This window comes from Dipodomys merriami, unplaced genomic scaffold, assembly GCF_024711535.1.
Source record: "Dipodomys merriami isolate MVZ:Mamm:240054 unplaced genomic scaffold, mDipMer1.0.p SCAF_68, whole genome shotgun sequence".
Lineage (NCBI taxonomy): Eukaryota > Metazoa > Chordata > Mammalia > Rodentia > Heteromyidae > Dipodomys > Dipodomys merriami.
Window position 1 is genome coordinate 5,678,784 of NW_027206268.1, and position 22,375 is coordinate 5,701,158.

General features: G+C 37.9%; 1 protein-coding gene across 5 annotated transcripts in view; it reads left to right on the forward strand.

Annotated features, from left to right (window-relative positions):
- Trpc1 (transient receptor potential cation channel subfamily C member 1) overlaps window positions 1–22,375 on the forward strand; it is a 36,760-nt gene that overhangs the window by 9,399 nt on the left and 4,986 nt on the right. For 3 of the 5 annotated variants that reach the window (XM_070005563.1, XM_070005566.1, XM_070005565.1), the window contains 8 exons: window positions 2,559–2,660; window positions 5,947–6,149; window positions 8,910–9,041; window positions 12,178–12,373; window positions 13,408–13,744; window positions 17,749–17,888; window positions 20,044–20,187; window positions 21,871–22,046. In XM_070005563.1, the coding sequence (XP_069861664.1) occupies window positions 2,559–2,660; window positions 5,947–6,149; window positions 8,910–9,041; window positions 12,178–12,373; window positions 13,408–13,744; window positions 17,749–17,888; window positions 20,044–20,187; window positions 21,871–22,046 (1,430 nt within the window). The remainder of the gene's footprint in view (window positions 1–2,558; window positions 2,661–5,946; window positions 6,150–8,909; window positions 9,042–12,177; window positions 12,374–13,407; window positions 13,745–17,748; window positions 17,889–20,043; window positions 20,188–21,870; window positions 22,047–22,375) is intronic. The other 2 variants (XM_070005564.1, XM_070005567.1) reach the window with 1 other exon arrangement.

Genomic DNA, 22,375 nt, shown 5'->3' on the forward strand with positions numbered 1-22,375 from the left:
ATCCAGTGTTAGCCTTGTTGATTTGGAGTCGTTGGGGTAAGTTCCCACCAGTCACAGGTGAAGATGGTGGCTTGGGAGAGATGAGGCTAAGGAGATACTGTAGAGTCATAGGTTTCATGGTAGCTGGTGCAGGCTCATTCTTAGGGGTCATAGACATTTAATAAAGGACACTAAAGATCACTTAAGATCAAATGGATGCTTGACGGTGTCAAGGCAGTTAGGATAGTATGGCATTGAAAGAGCCAAAGCAAGAATCTGTTACTTAGAAACTAAAAAGAGGAAACAGTAAAGACCATTGTCATTTTAAAGTATGGCATTGACAGAAAATGGTGCACATTGATTCAAGAATTTTGATATAGCATGTCAAAATGTCTTGCCACAATGAGTACTAAGAAGAAGGATCAAGTTGAACTAGCAAAGAATTGTGAGAGGGAGGAGCTAGGACGGATGTTTCTGTGAATGAAGGACCCAAGCCTTGTTCAATATTGGAGAGTATTAACACCCAAAACTAAGTTGGAAAGTAGCTTTGGAAAGAAAGCAGCTAGCGTCTTACCCTGAGTTTAGAGGAAAGAGTATGGGAATTGTTGAAAAGACAAATTCTGAAGGGGGAAGGATGATAGCGACCTCATGAATACATAATAAGCTGAAGATACTTTAATAAAGAATGGTCAGATTTTAAAAGTTGTGAAAATATGTTTTCATCAGAACTGCCCTTTACTTATCAAGTGACATACTATTTGTACAGAATAAATCAATAGTCTTCATTTACATGGCATATTTATATAAATATTTTTATAGCTGAAGCTTATCCTTTTAAGCATCGAATGGTTTTATGCACATCTTTATTCTTTATGTGGTATATCTGAATATAATTTAACTTTACTGTCAGAATTTGGAATCTTTGCAAAAGTAATTATTTTGCTTTGCTTCAGATGGTCTGTTAGGTTACATATCTTTAGACTGCTTCTACTGATAAAAGGGACCTTGTTACTCCAGTATTTGATTTTTTTCCAGTGGTCCACCTTTAGCAATTTGTTTTCTTCGTTCTTGCCTTTTCATTTAGCTATGTCCTAGTCACTAAGTCCGAAGTATGCTTGGGAGAACCTGACAACTGGTTTATAGTTGTCTGGAAGTGGCTTATTTCTTCGGTGAAATAATGTTGGTAAAGTTAGATTGTGGTAGTCCATCTTTTGGTGTTTTGTGTTTTCAGTTGCAGCCATAGCTATATTTGAGATGGTTTTGTTTGTTCAGTGTTTAAGAGCCAGCAGTACTGCTATAGTTAGCTGTCTGGGTTGAAATTAAAAGCCAAAAATGAAATACTTAGCCAGTAATGGATACAGAGTTCTTCTTTTAAAAAGTTTGCTTCAACTGACCTAATATGCTAAAATTAAAGAGACATTTTGAGAAAGCATAAGAAAAATGCTAGGATGTAAAGGCAAGGGCAGTAGCCCAATGTACTCCAAAAATTTCAAAGGATAACACAACTGATTACATTTCCCATTTGGGTAGGAATTTTTTCTATGGAAAAACATAGTCTATTTTTAATGGCTGAATAAAGACTGCCACACTTTCTTTGGGGTATTCGTTCTTATGTTACCATCAAAAAGGTAAACCTGCCATTTTCAGTCCTTTTTCTGACATTCAGATTAAATGGATAAAAGCTTTTATTCTTTTCAGTTACAAACAATTCTAAAGAGATGAACTAGTTTTATTTCCCAGAGCAAGAATGTTGATTGGTTAAAAATATACAGATTGAAATAATCAGAGCATTTTCTGAGATTAAATCATTATTCCCATGTTTTACTTCTGCCATTGTGGATTTCCTTAAATACAAACAAACAAAACAAAACCATAAGAAACCCAAACCAGATGTCACTGTTGCCAGTATGGCCATGTACTCTGTTATTCAAATTGGGAAGTCCTCATTCCCTCTGAGCCGGCAATGGTTCGTTACAGTGAGCTTGTGGGTTAGGAATAGACCTATGAAGTTTCTGCCCTCTTCTGTCTCCATGAACTTTGGTAACTGCACTTGGTAAGACTGCAAATAGTAATGACAAATCTGTACCACTTCAGTCAGGCTTGGGTGTTTTGAAGATGAAAACAGAGGGCTTTCCCTCTCCTATACATATTTTTCTATTCTCCCCTGTTCATAATTGCATTAATGATATTGTTCCTCACCTACTCCCTACCTTGTAGTAATAATTACTGGTGATTTCTTTTATAGATTTGGAATGTTATGATTTTTTTTGGTCCAGGTAAAGTTCTTGTAAAACAATTTTACCTTTAAATACTGTTCCCCTCACAATTCCTTCAGCCAAGTGCTCTTCCTTCCTCAGCCCATGGCCGTGAACGGGCAGACACGCACGTGTGTCCTGTGCTGCACACAGTGCTGTTTAGGTGTATGCTGCTTAGGCAGGCAGACGTATGATTTGTACACACTACATTTTTGAAAATTCCCATTACTGTATAAAATACAGTTTAATAAAGCTGAATTAGTAAAAAAAATAGTTTACCTTTTTAATCTTCCATTTTCATTTTTAACTTTTTTTGTTTTAAAGTCCGCAGATGCACTTTTGGTGGCAATCGACTCTGAAGTAGTGGGAGCTGTTGATATACTTCTAAATCATCGATCAAAATCATCATCAAGACCAACTATAGTAGTTAGTACTCTTAAATACTTATTAATTTGGATTTTTAAATGAAAGTAGATCTCCTGGAATTGCCATTTTTTTTCTTCCCCCAAATTAATTATATATTTTTAAGAACAGATTTTTTTTACTCCATAAAATATTACTTTAAAGGAAGTAGATAATTGCAAGAATGATAGTATTGCTTTCAGGAAGCTTTTTTTCATTCAGTTGATATTTCCTTAATTTGTCAGTGTGGAAACCAGTATTTTTAGTTTGGAATATTCTGCAGGTAATGTTGAAAATACGGATTAGTTTTTGATAGATTTAACAATTAAATGTAAACAATGAAACCATATAACTGGAAGAAAATGAAGTTAAATATTTGGTTAACTGGCAGTGGAAAGATTTTTTTAAAGCATAAAAGCAGTGGGCAAAATATAGTGGTAGAGGCTGGCTATTTTTTGAGCCAATAGAAGTTCAAACAACAGACAGAATGTAGAAAGTAATAAATAGTTAGGAGAAAGTATTTAAAGCAAGTCTCTCCAGTTAATAATATTAGATAATGAAAAATGTTGAAATTATGGTAGAACGTAAAACCTCAGAAAGAATATACAAAGCATTAAAACCTACTGATGGGGGGCTGGGAAGGTGGCTCAGTGGTAGAGCGCTTACCTTGCATGCCTGAGACCCTGGGTTCGATTCCTCAGCACCACATAAGCAAAAAGAAAAAAGCCGGAAGTGGCGCTGTGGCTCAAGTGGTAGAGCGCTAGCCTTGAGCTGAAGAGCTGAGGGACAGCGCCCAGGCCGAGTTAAGGCCCACGACCGGACCCAAAAAAACAACAACAAAAAAAAAACCTACTGATGGTCAGATATAAGGTATTTATTTTTGCTTGTCAAATTAACAGACCTTAAAAAATAGAATAATCGCCGGGCGCTGGTGGCTCACGCCTGTAATCCTAGCTACTCAGGAGGCTGAGATCTGAGGATCGCGGTTCAAAGCCAGCCTGGGCAGGAGAGACCGTGAGACTCCTATCTCCAATAAACCACCAGAAAACCGGAAGTGGCGCTGTAGCTCAAGTGGTAGAGCACTCGCCTTGAGCTGAAGAGCTGAGGGACAGCGCCCAGGCCCAGAGTTCAAGCCCCACGACCGACAAAAAAAAAAAAAAAAAAAATAGAATAATCAGGGATGGTGAGGGAGTACTGTAGGCTTACACCCTACTGGTGGGGCCTGTATGCATGATGCGCCATAAACAAGAAAGATGCTTGTATTCTTCAGCTTAGTTCTTTCTCCTCTAGTCATCTATGAAGGACATGGTCAGGAAAATAGGCAAATGATTGATTAAGGCCTTGTTTCTTGTAGTGAGAAAAGCCCCATGTGATACAACTCCAAACATCTTAAAGTAGCTCAGTGGTAGATGGTTTGCCTGGAGGCCTAGATTAAATCCCTAGCAAGGGGGGGGTTAGGTGGGGGAGACAATATTCGAAGAGAGAGAAGAGAAAGCATATAAATAACTACATGTATACATAATAAATGCTAGTCATTTAAATATTTTTTAAAATATTGGAAAAATAACTAAGGAAAAATGATAACGATGAATTGGAACACACAGCTTCACATTGTAGGTTGAAACTATGGGTAGGAAAGCAACTGTATCTCTTACTGACTGTAATTAAGGCTTTTCTTCTTTTTTAAAATGTTTACTTTAAAATTAGAAAGATAATTGCTGCTAATCAAAGAAATGCCCATTTGAAATGAGATATTTATTTTCCATCATATTTAAATATTACAATGTTTGTTGTTGTGGGGATACAGTAAAACAAGCATTTTAAATAGCTGTTGAGTATAAACTGATTATATTCCAAAAATACCTTCTTTTGGTTGGTAGCGGTCTGTCTGCCCTGATCTGAGAACTATGGGGCCACTGCAGAATTTCATACTTTGTCCTATTTAACTAAACATTTTTTTCTCTCATTTAGGCTACTACAAAACTGTGAATATTTGGCTGATCAGTAAAGTGCTTGCCTAGCAGGCACAGAGTCCCTAAATTCAATCCCTACCACCACCACCAAAAAACAAAACAAAACAAAAGTATGACTGTCTCCAGAGGATAGGACCTCCTACTTTAAGAGATACTAAGAAACCAACAGGAATATAAGTAGGCCTTTAAGAATGTAGCCTTATCAAAGGACCATGGCACCCTAGATTCCTTCTATTTAGTTTTTTTTTTTCCATCTGTTTTGCAGTGGCTCTTCTATTTTGGTATGCCTGTTTCTAGCCTTTTGACTTATTTCTCATGGGCACAAAGGAGTGTGGTATGCTAGGTACAGGTACTTAGAACTACTAACAGGTTTTTATTTCATCAATGACTTTAAGTTTCACTTGATGTGGACTTGATGAGCTTCACTGGAATCAAACAGCTCTTAGGGAAACCTCTGCAAACGAGGGAGAAATATTGGAAAGAGTATGCATTAGATGTAAAAAGCCAACTTTTTGTCTAATCCTGATTGTCCAATTACTATTATTTTGTCCTCATTCCATAACATCACTAGGCCCACGGGCCTGCATAGCATAGCTGAAGGAGTTCAGGCTCCCGAGTAAAACAAATGTGAATTCTGATCAGTACCCTGTTGCTCTGTTGTGTGTCTTGGGCACATTAACTTCTCTGAGCCTCAGTTTCTTCATGGTTATTAACTATGCTCAGTTTTTCAGGCTGCTATAGGAATCAAATGGGGTGATGAAAGTGCCAAGTAGTTGAGTTCTCATTAAATAGTGGCTCCATTGTTAGGGCTTTTGTGGATCTGTTAGAGGACTAGCACAGGTGACGATGGAGAATGTGTAGGGAGGGACACAAATGAAAACTGCTTCCTGTTTCCTACCTTTCCCAGCAACCCCCTTGCTGTCGTGCATTGATGCTCTGCCTGTTGTTCATGTTTAATTTTTCACTACATTCTTTTTCTAAACTTGTTCTTTATCCTGTGGAGCATGTTTCTACAATCCTATAAAAATTAAGTGCTTTTTCCTCAGGTATTTCTCTAAACATCCTCCCTTCTTTGTTAGAAAACAGAATTCTAGTTATGTGACTATTACCTATTGAAAGTTATTGCTTATTATGACGATATCCAATTAATCATTAGAATTAAGGTTCCCAGTTTCAAGATATTAGTCTAAAGTATTTAATCATATTCCTTAAAATAATTTTTAAGTTCTCTTCAGTTCTTTAGCCTTCTTATTTTTTCATTTCCATTTCACCCTTTGAATAAATATATTTCCAGTCATACATAATAAGTCTTGCATATTTATGTAACTGTTTTTCAGAAACTAATGGAACGAATTCAGAACCCTGAGTATTCAACAACTATGGACGTTGCACCTGTCATTTTAGCTGCTCATCGTAACAACTATGAAATCCTTACCATGCTGTTAAAGCAGGATGTGTCTCTCCCCAAGCCGCATGCTGTTGGCTGTGAGTGCACATTGTGTTCTGCAAAAAACAAAAAGGACAGTCTCCGACATTCCAGGTCAGAAAGGGAGGCTTTTGGTAAACAGCTGGGTAATGCAGCAAGGTATACAAGTTCACAGTGCTGACTTTTAAAAATTACTTCTCTATATGCCTCTTTTTTTTCTTTGGTCAGTCGTGGGGCTTGAACTCAGAGCCTGAGCGCTGTCCCTCAGCTCTTCAGCTCAAGGCGAGCACTCTACCACTTGAGCCACAGTGCCACTTTGTTTTTTTGAGTGATTCATTGGAGATATGAGTCTCATGGACTTTCCTGCCCCAGGCTGGCTTTGAGCCAGGATCCTCAGCTCTCAGCCTCCTGAATAGCTAGGATTATAGGAGTCAGCCACCAGCGCCACTTCTACATGCCTCTTTTAAGAAATGTGACACCAGACTTCTAGCATCTTTGCTCAGTCATGAGCTCATGACTGAGTTGACTTCCAGCATCTTTGCTCATGACTGAGTTCTGCATTTTGTAGATGTGTTTACAGGTTGAACAATACAAAGTCATGTAAGATCCATGGGTATGAATTGGACTTGAGAAGATGATTTTCAATGTTAGAAAGACTAACTGAACTATGGTTTAGATTTGTTTTTTTCCATCAAAACTCATGCTACAATGAGATTTGCAGCGTGGTGGTACTGAGAGGCAGGGCCTTGGGGAGGTGCAGTGCCCTCAGGAAGAGAGGTAATGTCTGTTTCAAGAACCTGGGTTTGTTCTTGTGGTAGTGGGTTAGTTCTTTTAAAAAAATGCCACAAACCTCCCAAGCTCCTCTCACACATGTTTTCTTCTGAGTATGGTGATGTTCCAAGTGATGGTAATGTTTAGGGACTATTTTCATGTGAAGTAGGGAAGGATACTTGATCATTATAGTTTTAAGAAACATTTTCAGTATTTCAATTGCTATGATTGTTTTTTAAAATTTGTGTGTGTGTGTGTCTGTGCCCATGTGCACTTGGGCATGCACACGCCAGTACTAGGGCTTGAACTCAGGACCTCATACTCACTAAGCTTATTTCATTCAAGGCTGGTGCTCTACCACTTGAGCTATACCTCCACTTCTAGCTTTTTGCTGGTTAATTGGAGTTAAGAGTGTTAGGGACTTTTTTTGTTGTTGTTGGTTATATGACTTGAACTCCAGGTTTGGGATCTCTCTCTGAGTTCTTTTTGCTCAAGGCTAGTACCATTGAGACACAGTGCCACTTCTGGTTTTCTGGTGGTTAATTGGAGATGAAGAGTCCCATGGATTTTTGTTTGTTTGGTCGGTCGTGGAGCTTGAATTCTGGGCCTGGGCACTGCCCCTCAGCTCTTCACGCTCTACCACTTGACCCACAGCACTACTTCTGGCTTTTTCTGCTTATGTGGTGCTGAGGAATTGGACCCAGAGCCTTATGCATAGGAGGAAAGCAAATTACCACTGAGCCACCTTCCCAGCCCCACATTCAAGTTTTTAACAGGATGATCTTGAGTTTCACCCATTCTCCTGCAAATAACATGATTTCTTCTTTATGGCTAAATAATACTCCCATGTGTAAACATACCTTTTTTTTTTTTTTGTCCATTCATCTGTTGAGGCACAAAACTTTGCTAGTGTTAATAGTACCACAGTAAATTTGGGTATTCAGGTATCTCTACTGTATGCTGACTTCATTCCTTCAGGAATATGCCCAGAAGTGGTATAGCTCGATCGTATTGTAGTTCTACTTTCAGTTTTTCATGGAACTTCCATACTGATTTCAATAGTGGCTGCCCTAATTTGCATCCAACCAACGGAGTGTAAGAATTCCATTTTCCCAACATTATGCCAGTATCTGCTGCTTTTTTTTTTTTTTTTCTGGTTCTAGGGCTTGAATTCTGGACCTGGGTACTGTCTTAAACTTCTGTGCTCAAGGCTAGCACTCTACCACTTGAGCCACATCTCCACTTGTGGCTTTTAGTGGTTAATTGGAGATAAGAATTTCTTAAGATTTGTTCTTGTGGGCCTCCTTTGAACCATGATCTTCAGATCTCAGCCTCCTGAGTAGCTAGGATTATAGGTGTAAGCCACTGGTGTCTGGCTTTTATTTCTTTCTTTTCTTTTTTTTTTTTTTTTGCCAGTCCTGGAACTTGAACTCAAGGCCTGGGCACTGTCCCTGATCTTCTTTGGCTCAAGGCTTAGCATTCTATCACTTGAACCACTTGTGCCACTTCTGGCTTTTTCTGTTTATGTGGTACTGAGGAATCAAACCCAGGGCTTCGTGCATGCTAGGCAAGCACTCTACCACTAAGCCACATTCCCAGCCCTTTTATTTCCTTTTATGAGAAAGGATCTTACTATGTAGCTCCAGGCTGTCCTGGAATTCCTGGTCCTTTTCTCTCAGTTTCCTGAGTGTTGAGATTATAGGAGTGGGCTACCAAGGAATTGTGAGTCGATGAACAAAGACAATAAAACAATTTTTTAAAGTAGTAGATGCACTCTTTACTTGACTTATATAATTATAACCTCTCTGTCCATCACCTTTATAATAACATTAAATTTCTTTAAAGTCATAGATGCAGTTTTCTCCAATAGTTGTAGCTCAGATTATTTAATTTTTAAATATTTCTCCTTTCATGGAGATTTTTATTTAAATTTTTAAATGTTTCTCTTTTTATGAATGTCATCTTATAATAGCTATTCTTATATGTATTCTCCTTGTTACTTCCTCTTAATTTTATAATACTTTATAAGATTATAAACACTTTAGGTTAAAACTCTAATGATGTGTGTATAAGATTTTCTTACTTAATCCGATGTCATCATAGGTTTCGTCTTGATATATACAGATGTTTGGCCAGTCCAGCTCTGATAATGCTAACAGAAGAAGATCCAATTCTGAGAGCATTTGAGCTTAGTGCTGACTTAAAGGAACTCAGTCTTGTGGAGGTGGAATTCAGGTATGAATAAATGGAAATTGGAAATTCTATAAGTCTGTTGTTTTTATTTTTCCCATTGCATTTCTTCATAAACAGAATTATAATTTACATTTATTTACATTGGATAGAAGATGACCACAGCTTGCTGCCACTTCCATGGCATTTTCCCTCAAAGGAACAGATCCTAGTGCTATTCACCCCTTCCCTATCCACCCCTGCCCTTTTATAACCAGGGTCATGCCATTGGTGAACTGAGATTTTCCTTTATGGCAGAGTATCTCTGGTACTCTCCAAAGAAGGAGGTGATTAAAGATTCCTAATGAATCCCTAGGTCAGGGTTTCTGGCAAGTTCTTCTGCTCACTGGCCTTTTCCTTCACATCCAGTTCTTGTTGGAGCTTCTCATTCCATGTGGTCCCTTTTGGGACTTGATAAGACAGAGGAAGTTCAGACTACTACTCCTGGAAGGAGACTAGAGACCTGCAGTTTTCTTCAGCCTTAATAGCAGCAGTGTAGAGTGGCTTCTTAATAGCTTATGTATAATTTTTGCAAGTTTAGAATTATCCTTTAAATCTGGATACACTGAATTTTATTTAATCTTGATATGACATAGGTACATACTTTTGTGGCTCTCCATAAAACATGGTGAAAATGTAACTTTTTTTCTACCTCTACCTTCATTACCACCTTGTTTAAATATGTAGAAATTTCTATTGTAATCTTATACTTTTGAGATTTACAGTATAACATAGAATCCACTCAATTATTCCAAAAAAGATTTGAAGCAAGTACTCTGTTATGTTATAATCATAGGTTAATTAAGTTGATTTAGAAATGGTCATCAGTGTTTTTATAGACAGATCTATGAAGACTAGATGTTTTACTAGTATCAGCATCAAATTAGTAACAGCAGAAACTGAAGTAGAGCAAATTATAATTACAACATAGGACTCCTGACTTCTAATCTGTCTTCATCTGAACTGTGCAACCACTTGTTTGTCTCCCAATAATCTAGTAGAGATGAAGCAAATTACACTAATAAAAACATATTACTTTTACCCTTAAATCTAATTATCTGTTAAGTGTTTACCAAAAGATGAGATGTCTTTATACAATATACACTATCGGTGACTGTCTCCTTCTGTAATTAGGTCTCTGAGCCAAGAAATGAATAATATTCTATTTGTTAAGAAAATCAGTTTTTCTCAGGATACATAGTAAATGCAAAGAATTAATGAGAGAAACATTTACCTCCAAAGAAGCTTTTATTCTTTGGATTATAGTTTTCTACCAGCACTTCCTGGGAAGTTCTGTTGTATCAAAAGACTAAGCAATAGAAAGTCTGTTTTGTCTTCTTTTTTTTGGTCCGGTCATGGGGCCTGAACTCTGGGCCTGGGCGCTGGCCCTCAGCTCTTCAGCTCAAGGCTAGCGCTCTACCACTTGAGCCATAGCACCACTTCCGGCTTTTTTATTTTTTGCTTATGTGGTGCTGAGGAATCGAACCCAGGGCCTCATGCATGCAAAGCAAACGCTCTACCACTGAGCCACCTTCCCAGCCCTGTTTTGTCTTCTTTATCCTTGGGGAGAGGAACAATAGAAATTATTTTCTGAATTCCATCCATATAGTCATGACTATTTGTTTCTAACCTAATTTTTAAGTTTTCATCAAACAGACATCAGTTTTAATGTAATTGATTATTTATTTTATTTTTTTATTTAATTTTTTGTCTGTTGTACGGCTTGAATTCAGGCCCTGGGCTCTGTCCCTGAGCTCTTTTGCTCAAGGCTAGTGCTCTCCCACTTTGAGCCACAGCTCCACTTATGGTTTTTGAGAGTTAATTAGAGATAAAAGTCTCATGGAGACTTTTCTGCCCAGGCTGTCTTCAAACCATGATCCTCAGATCTCAGTCTCCTGAGTAGCTAGGATTACAGGCAAGAACCACTGGTGCTTGACTTGTAATTACTATTTAAAAAAAAGAATTTTGTACTAAGACTTCATTCTCACAAATTAAATTAGACCTGTTTGTAATATGCAATTCTAAGAGTACAGTATGATTAAAGCCATATGATTCATTATGACTTAGTAGTAGGTACATTTAGTAGTTTTCTTTATCACTTGAAAAATGAACTTTTTTTTTTTGAAAAATGAACATTTTAAATATGAATCAAATGCTTTTTTTTTACTCAAATGAGCATTTTAAATATGAATCAAATGCTTTTTGTTGTTGTTGTTGGTCATGGGGCTTGAATTGTGGGCCTGAGTGCTGTCTCTGAGTTCTTTTTTTTTTTTTTTGTTCCAGTAGTGGGGCCTGAACTCTGGGCCTGGGCGCTGTGCTATCCCTCAGCTCTTTAGCTCAAGGCTATCGCTCTACCACTTGAACCACAGCGCCACTTCCAGCTTTTTTTCCTTTTTGTTTGTGTGGTGCTGAGGAATCGAACCCAGGGCCTCATGCATGCGAGGCAAGCGCTCTATCACTGAGCCACCTTCCCAGCCCCTGTCCCTGAGTTCTTTAGCTCAAGGCTAGTGCTCTACCACTTGAGCCACAGCACCACTTCCAGTTTTCTGGTGGTGCATTGGAGATAAGAGTCTCACGGGCTTTCCTGCCCAGGCTGGCTTTGAACTGTGATCCTCAGATCTCAGCCTCCTGAGTAGCTAGGATGACAGGCGTGAGCCACCTGCACCCGGCTCAAATGCCTTTAATATTCATATTTAAATATATTGTAGACTATCATTGAATTTGCCCTAGGTAACTTACTTAGTATTGATTATATAGCATTCGGAATTATTTTTATTGTTTACATGAGTAATATTAAAAGGAAATTTTAGCTAAGCATACAGAGAATAAGAGTAAATGAGTTAAACTAAGAACTAGTTACCAGTATGAACTTACTGAGATTTCTAGGAATTGAATATATGATCTTCCAAGGCTATCAGCATGAATATCAGTAAAAAATACCAGACCTGATTGTGTTAAGGTTTCCCTAAAGTTTTGGAAGATTTTACATCAGTATGGAAGTCTTTTCACTGTCAACAGAAAAAGACTTCATATTTTGTACAGATTTGTCAGAATTAAAATGTTGCTGCCTTTACAAATTCTAGTGAAACAATGTTATTAGAAGATAGATGTGATATTTCTAATAGACCACTGCATTTTGCAGGAACGATTATGAGGAACTAGCTCGACAATGTAAAATGTTTGCTAAAGATTTGCTTGCACAAGCCCGGAATTCACGTGAATTGGAAGTCATCCTAAACCATACATCTAGTGATGAACCTCTTGATAAACGGGGACTGCTAGAAGAAAGAATGAATTTAAGCCGTCTAAAACTGGCTATCAAATATAACCAAAAGGAGGTAGGAGGTTCTGTATTTAAGTTTGTTTCTTCATCATGGTCTAGTGGCTCTGAGCAAAGGTTTTGGAACATGTCTAGATTGAGATTCTACTTCTGCTTCATAAAAGTTGTGTGTCCTTGTGGGACTCACTGAGTCTGAGCTTTAGTTTTAAGCATTAATATGTATTTAAACCAAATGTAGTGCACACCTGAAATCTTAGATCTTGGAATGAAAAGGTAGGAGTATCTTTTGCAATAAGGCCAGCCTGAACTACATAGTGAGACCTCGTCTCAAAAAAATGTTTGGACATGAAACCATGAGTACTGCCACTTATTGAGTACTTAATGCAAGCACACAGTAAATACAAAGAGTAAATAAGAGGAATGTTTGCATCTGTGTTGCTTAAGTACTCAATACATGTCAGTTGCTATTATATTTAATAATTACTATTCGTTATAATGAAATAATATGGATCTTGCTAAATAGTAACTACACAGATAAGCCTTTATAAATGAAGTTTCTATCTTGTGTCTCATCTGATGTTGGGTTCATTTATAAATCACCCTTTCTATATAAATAGTTACTTCTGTTTAAAAATGAAATATAAATATGCTGTATTTCCTTATTCTTCTTATTCAAATTCATTGTGAACTCAAAGATGAAGTGGCTCATGATATCACAAAATTGAATCTGATTCTCTGGTTTTCTGATATTCACTGTATAGAATCTTCTAAACTATTATTAAAAACTTGAATAATTAGTTACTATTTAAAGATTCTATTTATTTAGCCAGTCCTGGTGCTTGAACTCAGGGACTGGGCATTGTCCCTGAGCATTTGTGCTCAAGGCTAGCTTTGCTGCCCTTGAGCCATAGCTCCACTTTTGGATTTTTGGTGGTAAATTGGAGATAAGAGTCTCATGGACTTTCTCGCCTGGGTTGTCTTCAAACCATGATCCTCAGCTCTCAGCATACCAAGTAGCTAGAATTACAGGCGTGAGCCACTGGCACCCAGCTCTGTTTTTTCACTTTTGATGTCCGTGTGTGTCCTTTGCAGTTTGTCTCCCAGTCCAACTGCCAGCAGTTCCTGAACACAGTTTGGTTTGGACAAATGTCGGGTTATCGTCGTAAGCCCACCTGTAAGAAGATAATGACTGTCTTGATGGTTGGCATCTTTTGGCCAGTTTTATCACTGTGTTATTTGATAGCTCCCAAATCTCAATTTGGAAGAATCATCCACACTCCTTTTATGAAATTTATTATTCATGGAGCCTCGTACTTCACATTCCTGCTGTTATTAAATCTGTACTCTCTTGTCTACAATGAGGATAAGAAAAACACAATGGGGCCAGCCCTTGAAAGAATAGACTACCTTCTTATTCTGTGGATTATTGGTGAGTATCACCTTACCTGATTTTACCTTTACTGAGCCTATTATCTCCCCCTGGCTTGATGGCATTGTGAACATTGAGTTCAGCTTGCAGTTTTACAGTTTGCACACTAAGAATTTAAACAGTTTTATAGTCACTGACGATTTAACTAACACTTTTAAATGTCCCTGAACTTGATGGATAACTTAACATTATTTAAATATATGGAAGTTAAAAGAACTTTTTTTTTTTTTTTGTCGGTCATGGGGCTTGAACTCTGGGCCTGGGCGCTGTCCCTCAGCTCTTCAGCTCAAGGTGAGCTACCACTTGAGCTACAGCGCCACTTCCGGTTTTCTAGTGGTTTATTGGAGATAGGAGTCTCAAGGTCTTTCCTGCCCAGGCTGGCTTTGAACCGAGATTCTCAGATCTCAGCCTCCTGAGTAGCTAGGATTACAGGCGTGAGCCACCGGCGCCCGGCGTTAAAAGAACTTTTATGGGGCTGGGAAGATGGCTCAGTAGTACAGCCTTGCATGCCTGAGACCTGGGTTCGATTCCTCAGCACCACATAAGCAAAAAGAAAAAAGCCGGAAGTGGCACTGTGGCTCAAGTGGTAGAGCGCTAGTTTTGAGCTGAAGAGCTGAGGGACAGTGCCCAGGCCCAGAGTTCAGGCCCCACGACCGGACCCAAAAAAAAAAAAAAAAAAGAACTGTTATTTTTATACTATGAAACTATTCATGTTTGTTTAACAAAAAAATAATACCTTTTACCAGTAAGTGCTGTTTGGTATAAGAGTATGGATTTTTTTTAGGTATTAAAAAACTTAATATATTGGACTGGGAAGGTGGCTTAGTGGTAGAGTAAGCACTCAAGCATGAAGCCCTGGGTTCAATTCCTCAGTACCACATAAGCAGAAAAGCCCAGAAGTGGCACTGTGGTACAGTGGTAGAATGCTAGCCTTGAGCAAAAGAAGCTCAGGGACAGTACCCAGGCCCTAAGTTCAAACCCCAGGACTGGCAAAAAAAAATTATGCTCCTACACATTTTGTAAGTTGACTATTTTGTTTCATTCCATCATTAGTTTTCCTGTTAGAAACTTAGGGACTTTTTTTTTTTTTTTTTTTTTTTTGTCGGTCATGGGGCTTGAACTCCAGGCCTGGGCACTGTCCCTCAGCTCTTCAGCTCAAGGCGAGCGCTCTACCACTTGAGCTACAGCGCCACTTCCGGTTTTCTGGTGGTTTATTGGAGATAGGAGTCTCATGGTCTCTCCTGCCCGGGCTGGCTTTGAACCGCGATCCTCAGATCTCAGCCTCCTGAGTAGCTAGGATTACAGGCGTGAGCCACCAGCGCCCGGCTTAGGGACTTGTATAATTACATCTTATTTTCAATTATAGAAAGTTTTTCTTTTCTTCTTTTTTTTGGCATTGTTTGGGCTTAAACTCAGGCTACTGGGGTTGCTAGGCAACCATTCTACTACTTGAGCCATGCCTCCATGAAATATTATTTAATTTTTTATGAAAACAGGAAGGATTGGGGGGGGTGGGGGGGGGAGGATGGGAAGGGTTGGGAAGGGGAAACAAAGGAGGAGGCTACAATGCTTGATAAGGAATGCTCATTACCTTGCCCATGTAATTGTAACCCCTCTGTGCAGTATTTTCACAATAAAAAAATTTAATTTAATTTAAAAATAAATAAATAAATAAATAAAATTTTTTTCAAAGGGGGTTCCCATGTGACTCATTCAATAAATCAGGTGTTTGTAATGAAAACCAGATTGATTTAGAAATAATACATTCTTAAATGATTAAGACATTTTATTTCCCTAAAAACTATTATGTTGAATAATAAGTATCTTAAATAATCCTCTGAAGGTTAATAACTATCCTTGCTTCCCCCTGCCAAGAGGAGTAACTGTGTACAGCTACTTTATCTGTTTATGAGCTTTTAATAACATTTCCTTTATTTCACTATGTATCTTCAACTTTTTTTTTTTTTTTTTTGTCATGGGGCTTGAACTCTGGCCCTGAGTGCTGTCCCTCAGCAATTCAGTTCAAGGCGAGCACCCTACCGCTTGAGCTACAATGCCACTTCCAGTTTTCTAGTGGTTTTTATTGAACATAAGAGTCTTACAGACTTTCCTGCCCAGGATAGCTTTGAACTGTGATCCTCAGATCTCAGCCTCCTAAGTAGCTAGGATTACAGGCATGAGCCACCGACACCTGGCTTCAACTTTGTTTTTAATCTAAGAATTGAATACTTACTCTTTTTACAAAGGAGAATATTAAATTTTAGTTTTTCCTTTTATATAAAGTACTGATTGTTTTATCTTTAGATTATGTTGTATTGTTAATTATTTTAATTATTAAATAAAGAATAATTCTTATAATGTCCACTTTTAGTTCTCCTTCAGCTGCAAAGAAGTCTTTATATGTTGCAATTAACATGAAAATTAGTTCATTTCAGGTAACCAGATTTTAGTCAGACTTCTCCTTTAAACACTATTCAATCCATGATGTATTACTGCTTAGATAGAAAGAAAGAGATCACATTGTCCAAAAAAAGAAATGTACTCATTACCTGACTTATGAAATGGTAACTCCTCTGAATAATAACACCTTAATAATAACAACAAAATTATACTATCAAAAAAGTTAGGTAGAAACAGTAAAAATGATAGATATGTCTAAACCAAGCTAAAGAAATTAAACCATTCCTTGCTACTAGTGTTCTATTTCTTGCATTTTTGTTTCTAGACAAAAAGGAAGCATTTGCTTGTTTAGCTGGTTGTTGATTTGGTTTTATTTTTGTGTATTTATTCGCTTAGAATGTTTTTTTTAATATTCTATGTTCTCAGGACATGTATAGAATATCTGACAATAAAACAAAGATTCTTACTCTTGAATTATTCCCTCAAAGTAGAAGATTGTCAGTTAAACAATAGACACTTGAATTTCAAGAGAATCACTCTGGAAACTGTACTGAAAATAGATTTTAAGGAGATAAGGCTAGAAACTGAAGACTATCTAGCTGTTTCAGTAGTCTAAGCAGGAGAAGGTGGTAGCTTAAAATTGAAGTGGCTATGAGGAGAATTAAATCTAAATATATTTGGAAATAATTCCAGTGAGTTTTCTTTTATAACAGATATAGGAGTCAAGGATGATTCAAGGACATTGGATTAGGCAGCCAGAAGCTAGAGTTGTCCTCATCTGAGATGGGAAATCTGCAGTTTGGGACAGAGATAGGAGTTCAGTTTGGACATATCTCCAATTGGAGTTGAGAAGCAGTGAATAACTTATTTGAGTTCAGGAGAGAGGCTCATAGATATAAATTATTTTGTAAATATGAGGTGAGTTTAAGTATACAAATTTGCAATCTTAACAAATACATATTTAAAGCCATTAAATTAGATAAGATCACTAAAATAGTGAGTGCAAATAGTGAAGTGTGTGTGTGTGTGTGTGTGTGTGTGTGTGTGTGTGTGTGTGTGTGTAGCATCATTTTACTTGTTTTCTTAGCTTGTTGAAACAAGCTAAGAAACATTCATTTAACATTCTTCTCTGGCAAATATGAAGCCTTGAGTTATTTTCTTTTGAGTTTTAAGAACTTTTTTTGTGTGTGTGTCTGTGTGTGTTCTGGGGCTTGACCTCTGGCTGGGGCACTGTCCCTGAGCTTTTGTGCTCAAGGCAAGTGCTCTACTTACTTGAGTCACAGCTTCACTTCTGGCTTTTTGATGGTTAATTGGAGATAAGATGCTCACAGCCTTTCCTGCCTAGGTTTGCTTCAAACCGCCATCCTCACATCTCAGCTCCTGGTGTAGCTAGGATTACAGGCATGAGCTACTGGTACAAGGGTCAAATTTTAAGAACTTTTTATTTTAAAAGTTCTTTTTTTCCTCTTTCTTTTCTTTTCTTTTTTCTTTTTAATAAAGCTATGGCGAACCCAAGGATTATTTACTTAGTACTGAATCTTAAAGTAATATTTAGCTTATTATTAAATTAAGAAACTGCTATCTGAGTTTTCTTTCTTTTTCAGGGATGATTTGGTCAGACATTAAAAGACTCTGGTATGAAGGATTGGAAGACTTTCTAGAAGAATCTCGAAATCAGCTCAGCTTTGTCATGAATTCCCTGTATTTGGCCACCTTTGCTCTCAAGGTGGTAGCTCACAACAAGGTGACTATTTATTGTGTCGGTTAAAGGTATACATTTATTAAAAAATAGGGTAAGGTATTCAGCTATTTGGACATAGGTCCAGATCTGTGTCTGGTATGTTTTCACTTAAAAACCATTTGCGAGCATATGAATTCCTTTCAATTATTTAAGCATTTCCCTTTGAATGATGGGAGCTACTCTATGATAGTAAGTACTATAGTTAGAATTAGATTCTGAGAGAAAGAATCCTTATCCTCATTTTGCAAATAAAGAGAATGAAACCCAGAGATATTAATAACATGTCTTGGTCCACACAGTAAAATAACAACAAAAAAAAAGCCTGGATTTAAATACAGATCTATCTAGACATTTTCTTCCTAGTAACTGCCAATTTGTTATATTTAGTCCATTCACCTGTGTTTACTTAAACGATTAAAATGGTACCTTTATATTAATCTGAAAAAGAGTTTATTTCACAATACTATATAATGGTATTATAGTATTTTATATATTCTGTCACGATTTTTATATTTTTAAGCTTAAAAACTAGTATAAATATAATTTATTAATTAAATGTATATTAAATATTTAATATTTGTTAAAATTTTCAGATGACTATATATATTTTATTCAGAATTTTACAAAAATCTATTTTAGGACTGGGAAGGTGGCTCAGTGGTAGAGCGCTTGCCTTGCATGCTCGAGGCCCTGGGTTCGATTCCTCAGCACTACATATGCAAAAAGAAAAAAGCCGGAAGTGGCGCTGTGGCTCAAGTGGTAGAGCACTAGCCTTGAGCTGAAGAGCTGAGGGACAGTGCCCAGGCCCAGAGTTCAGGCCCCATGACCAGACCCCCCCCAAAAAAAATCTATTTTACTTTTTTACTACAGTTTTATTTTCATCAGGTAAGGTGGCTCATGATTATAATCCCAGCTATGGGAAGATAGAGATTGGGGTGATCAAAGGTCCAGGCCAGCCTTGGTAAAAAGTTTGTGAGACCCTACCCCAGCAAATGTGCTGCATGTGGTGGTACATATCTGTAATTCCAGATATGTAGAAGGACTGTAATCTGAAGTCATTCTAGGCAAAAAAGCAAGATTATCTGATAAATAACTAAAGCTAATAGGATTGGAGGTAGGGTCCTGAGTTCAAACCTCAGTACTGGCAAAAAAAAAATACACTTTTCCAAGGCCAGAAGGAGAATAGATTTTACGTTTAGTAGCTAGCTTTGTTTAGATGGGTAGTTTGGAATTTTTCCAGTGTGTCACATTCAAGGAAGTAAAATATATTATATTCTCTACTTTTTGAGTAATTTATAGGTTATAGAAAAAGCAAAATGATTCTCTTACATCAATTTGGTTTATTTAAAAATCTACTCCATTAATTTATTAGTGTTATGCAACATTATGTTTGGATACATTTAATGACCAGAGTGTGAAATTACTAAGAGGAAAAAATTGGTCATAGATTGTGAATTGATAGAGAGATTGAATGATACTGCTTTTCTAGACTTCTGTAGTCTAGGGGCAAGGTCTTATAATTTGTTATCTAATATAGGACATTTGAAAGCAACAGTATACCATTAATTATTTCAGGACAATTGGTAAATATGCTTCATAACCAACTGGTCTGTGATCTAAGCAGTTAACGTGTAGATTCTCTATGTCCAGGTGTACTAATGCACTCTGTGTGTGTGTGTGTGTGTGTGTGTGTGTGTGTGTGTGTGTGTGTGTGTGTGTGTTGATGAGTGCACGCATATGAAACTTCTGTAGTTGATTCTAAAATCCTGGTTCAAAGGACTAGGTTTATTCAATATGCCAGCTGACTATTGACAACATACATGCTTTAAATGTTATGTTGTAGGATTTAGGAAAACTAGAAAACATTTTATTTCTTTAAAAAAAAAGCTACTGACAATTTGAAAAATGAACTTTTTATAGCCTAAGAATTTTTGCCGAATCTATACACGTCATATAGGTGGTGTTTCCGGCCATCCTCACAAGTCTTTTGCTCAGATCAAATGGTGCTTCTGTTAGGTGAGAGAAGGTCCTGAGGAGTTCATGGTGATCCTCCACAAGGAGACACAAGGAAAAATAGCTTTCTGTCCGAGAGATGGGAACATTTCTTTCTGTTGTCCTAAATTCAACCATGCTGTGTGGCTTTTCTTCCTGACTGCAGTTTCATGACTTCGCTGATCGCAAGGACTGGGATGCCTTCCATCCGACCCTGGTGGCAGAAGGGCTGTTTGCCTTTGCAAATGTGCTGAGTTATCTCCGTCTTTTTTTTATGTATACCACCAGCTCTGTCCTGGGTCCCTTACAGGTAAACACCTAAAACTTTCTTAGAGATCATTTATCATTATATGCCATTAATATTACATCTCTCTACTTATCCATTGAAACTCTATTCTGTCATGATGTGAAGACTAAACAATGAACAATTAGAAGGATACAGCTTTTCATCTGCTTTGCTTCTAATAATAATAATAATGCCTGGCTTTCAGGAATTCAGACTTTATTTAAAGTTGTGGCCCATTAGCCTCCTCTCTCACTAAACCTTTTGCCTGGATTGGCCTCAAACCATAATCCTCCCAATCTCTTTCTTCCAACTTCCTGGAATTACAGGCAAGTGCAACCAGGTCTGGTCACTGTATGTGCTTTATTTTTTTTCTTTTTGTCGGTGTGGGACTTGAACTCTGGGCCTGAGTGCTGCCCCTTAGCTCTTCAACTCAAGGCTAGCAGTCTACCACAGTACCACTTCCAGTTTTCTGGGTGGTTTATTGGAGATAAGAGTCTCACAGACTTTCCTGGCTGGATTTGAACCATGATATTCAGATCTCAGCCTCCTGAGTAGCTAGGATTACAGTTGTGAGCCACCAATGCCCAGCTGTATGAGTTTCTTAATGTGCTATTGAGTTTGGTTTGATGGCATTTTATTGAGGATTTTATGTAGATACTGATTTTTTTTTTTTTGGGTCCGGTCGTGGGGCCTGAACTCTGGGCCTGGGCGCTGTCCCTCAGCTCTTCAGCTCAAGGCTAGCACTCTACCACTTGAGCCACAGGGCCACTTCCGGCTTTTTTCTTTTTGCTTATGTGGTGCTGAGGAATCGAACCCAGGGCCTCAAGCATGTAAGGCATGTGCTCTACCACTGAGCCACCTTCCCAGGCCCTTTATGTAGATATTTATGTAGATATACATATGTTGACCTGAGTTTTGAGCATGTGTTGCTTACAAAGATAGAACTTTTATTCTGGAAGGTTGGGAATAGAATGAGTAGAAATTGTGATCATTACTGTTCCTTATTGTCAGCACAACATAATGAGCCTTATGATATCAAGCTTTTCCCCACCAAATATATATAGATTGTTTTTACTCTTCTGTGTAATACTGTATGTGAGACAATTTGGCTCTGATAGATTATTTCCTATGGATAAGACTCTAGAAATAATACCAACAGATCAAAGATGTGATCTTTGTAACACCTCAATATTTTTTATTTATTTATAAATGGTTGTGTAGCTTTTCTGGCACACAGCAGACTAAAATCATACTATTCAAGCCCCAGTCAAATAGCATGGCCTTAAACAGACATGATTGACCTAGCCTGTAATCTCAGCTCTTGGGAGGCTGAGGTAGAAGGATCTCACAAGGTTGAAGCTATCCTGAATCATCAAGTGAGACCCTGTCAGTACATACACACACATCTCCATATATACTTAAGTATGTCTCTGCCTCCACCCCCACAGCAGCAAAGTCTCCATAGGCATGGTCTACATTCAAGGATGGTACCATCCAGCACTCAGTGCTGGCCTTGCTAGAATGATGTACTGTGAAGCAGCTTGATTTTCCATGTTCTCAAGGTGTTGAAGTTCCTCAGCCAGTGGAATAAAGGAGATGGCCTGTGGAATGTGTGTTTGTCTTCCTTGTACTGATGGGTAATCTCAGATGTAATATCAGGTTTCCAATAATGTTACTATCAGCACCCCTGTGTAATACATTCCACAGATTTCTATGGGACAAATGTTGCAAGATTTTGGAAAATTTCTCGGGATGTTCCTTCTCGTTTTGTTTTCCTTCACAATTGGACTGACACAACTCTATGATAAAGGCTACACACCAAAAGAACAGAAGGACTGTGTGGGCATCTTTTGTGAACAGCAAAGCAATGATACTTTCCATTCGTGAGTGTCTTTCAAAGTATTTCTACTAAATATATTTCAGTGCCAAATTCTCTATGAATTAGTGACTACAGAAACAAGAGCTTCAATTTTTCTTTCAAAAATTTACTTTGGCCGGGCTGTGGTGGCTCATGCCTGTAATCTTAGCTACTCAGGAGGCTGATATCTGAGGATCGAGGTTCAAAGCCAGCTGAGGCAGGAAAATCCATGAGACTCTTATCTCCAATAAACCATGAAAACCGAAAGTGGTGCTGTGGCTCAAGTGGTAGAACGCTTATCTTGAGCTGAAGAGCTGAGGGACAGTGCCCAGGCCCAGAGTTCAAGCTTCATGA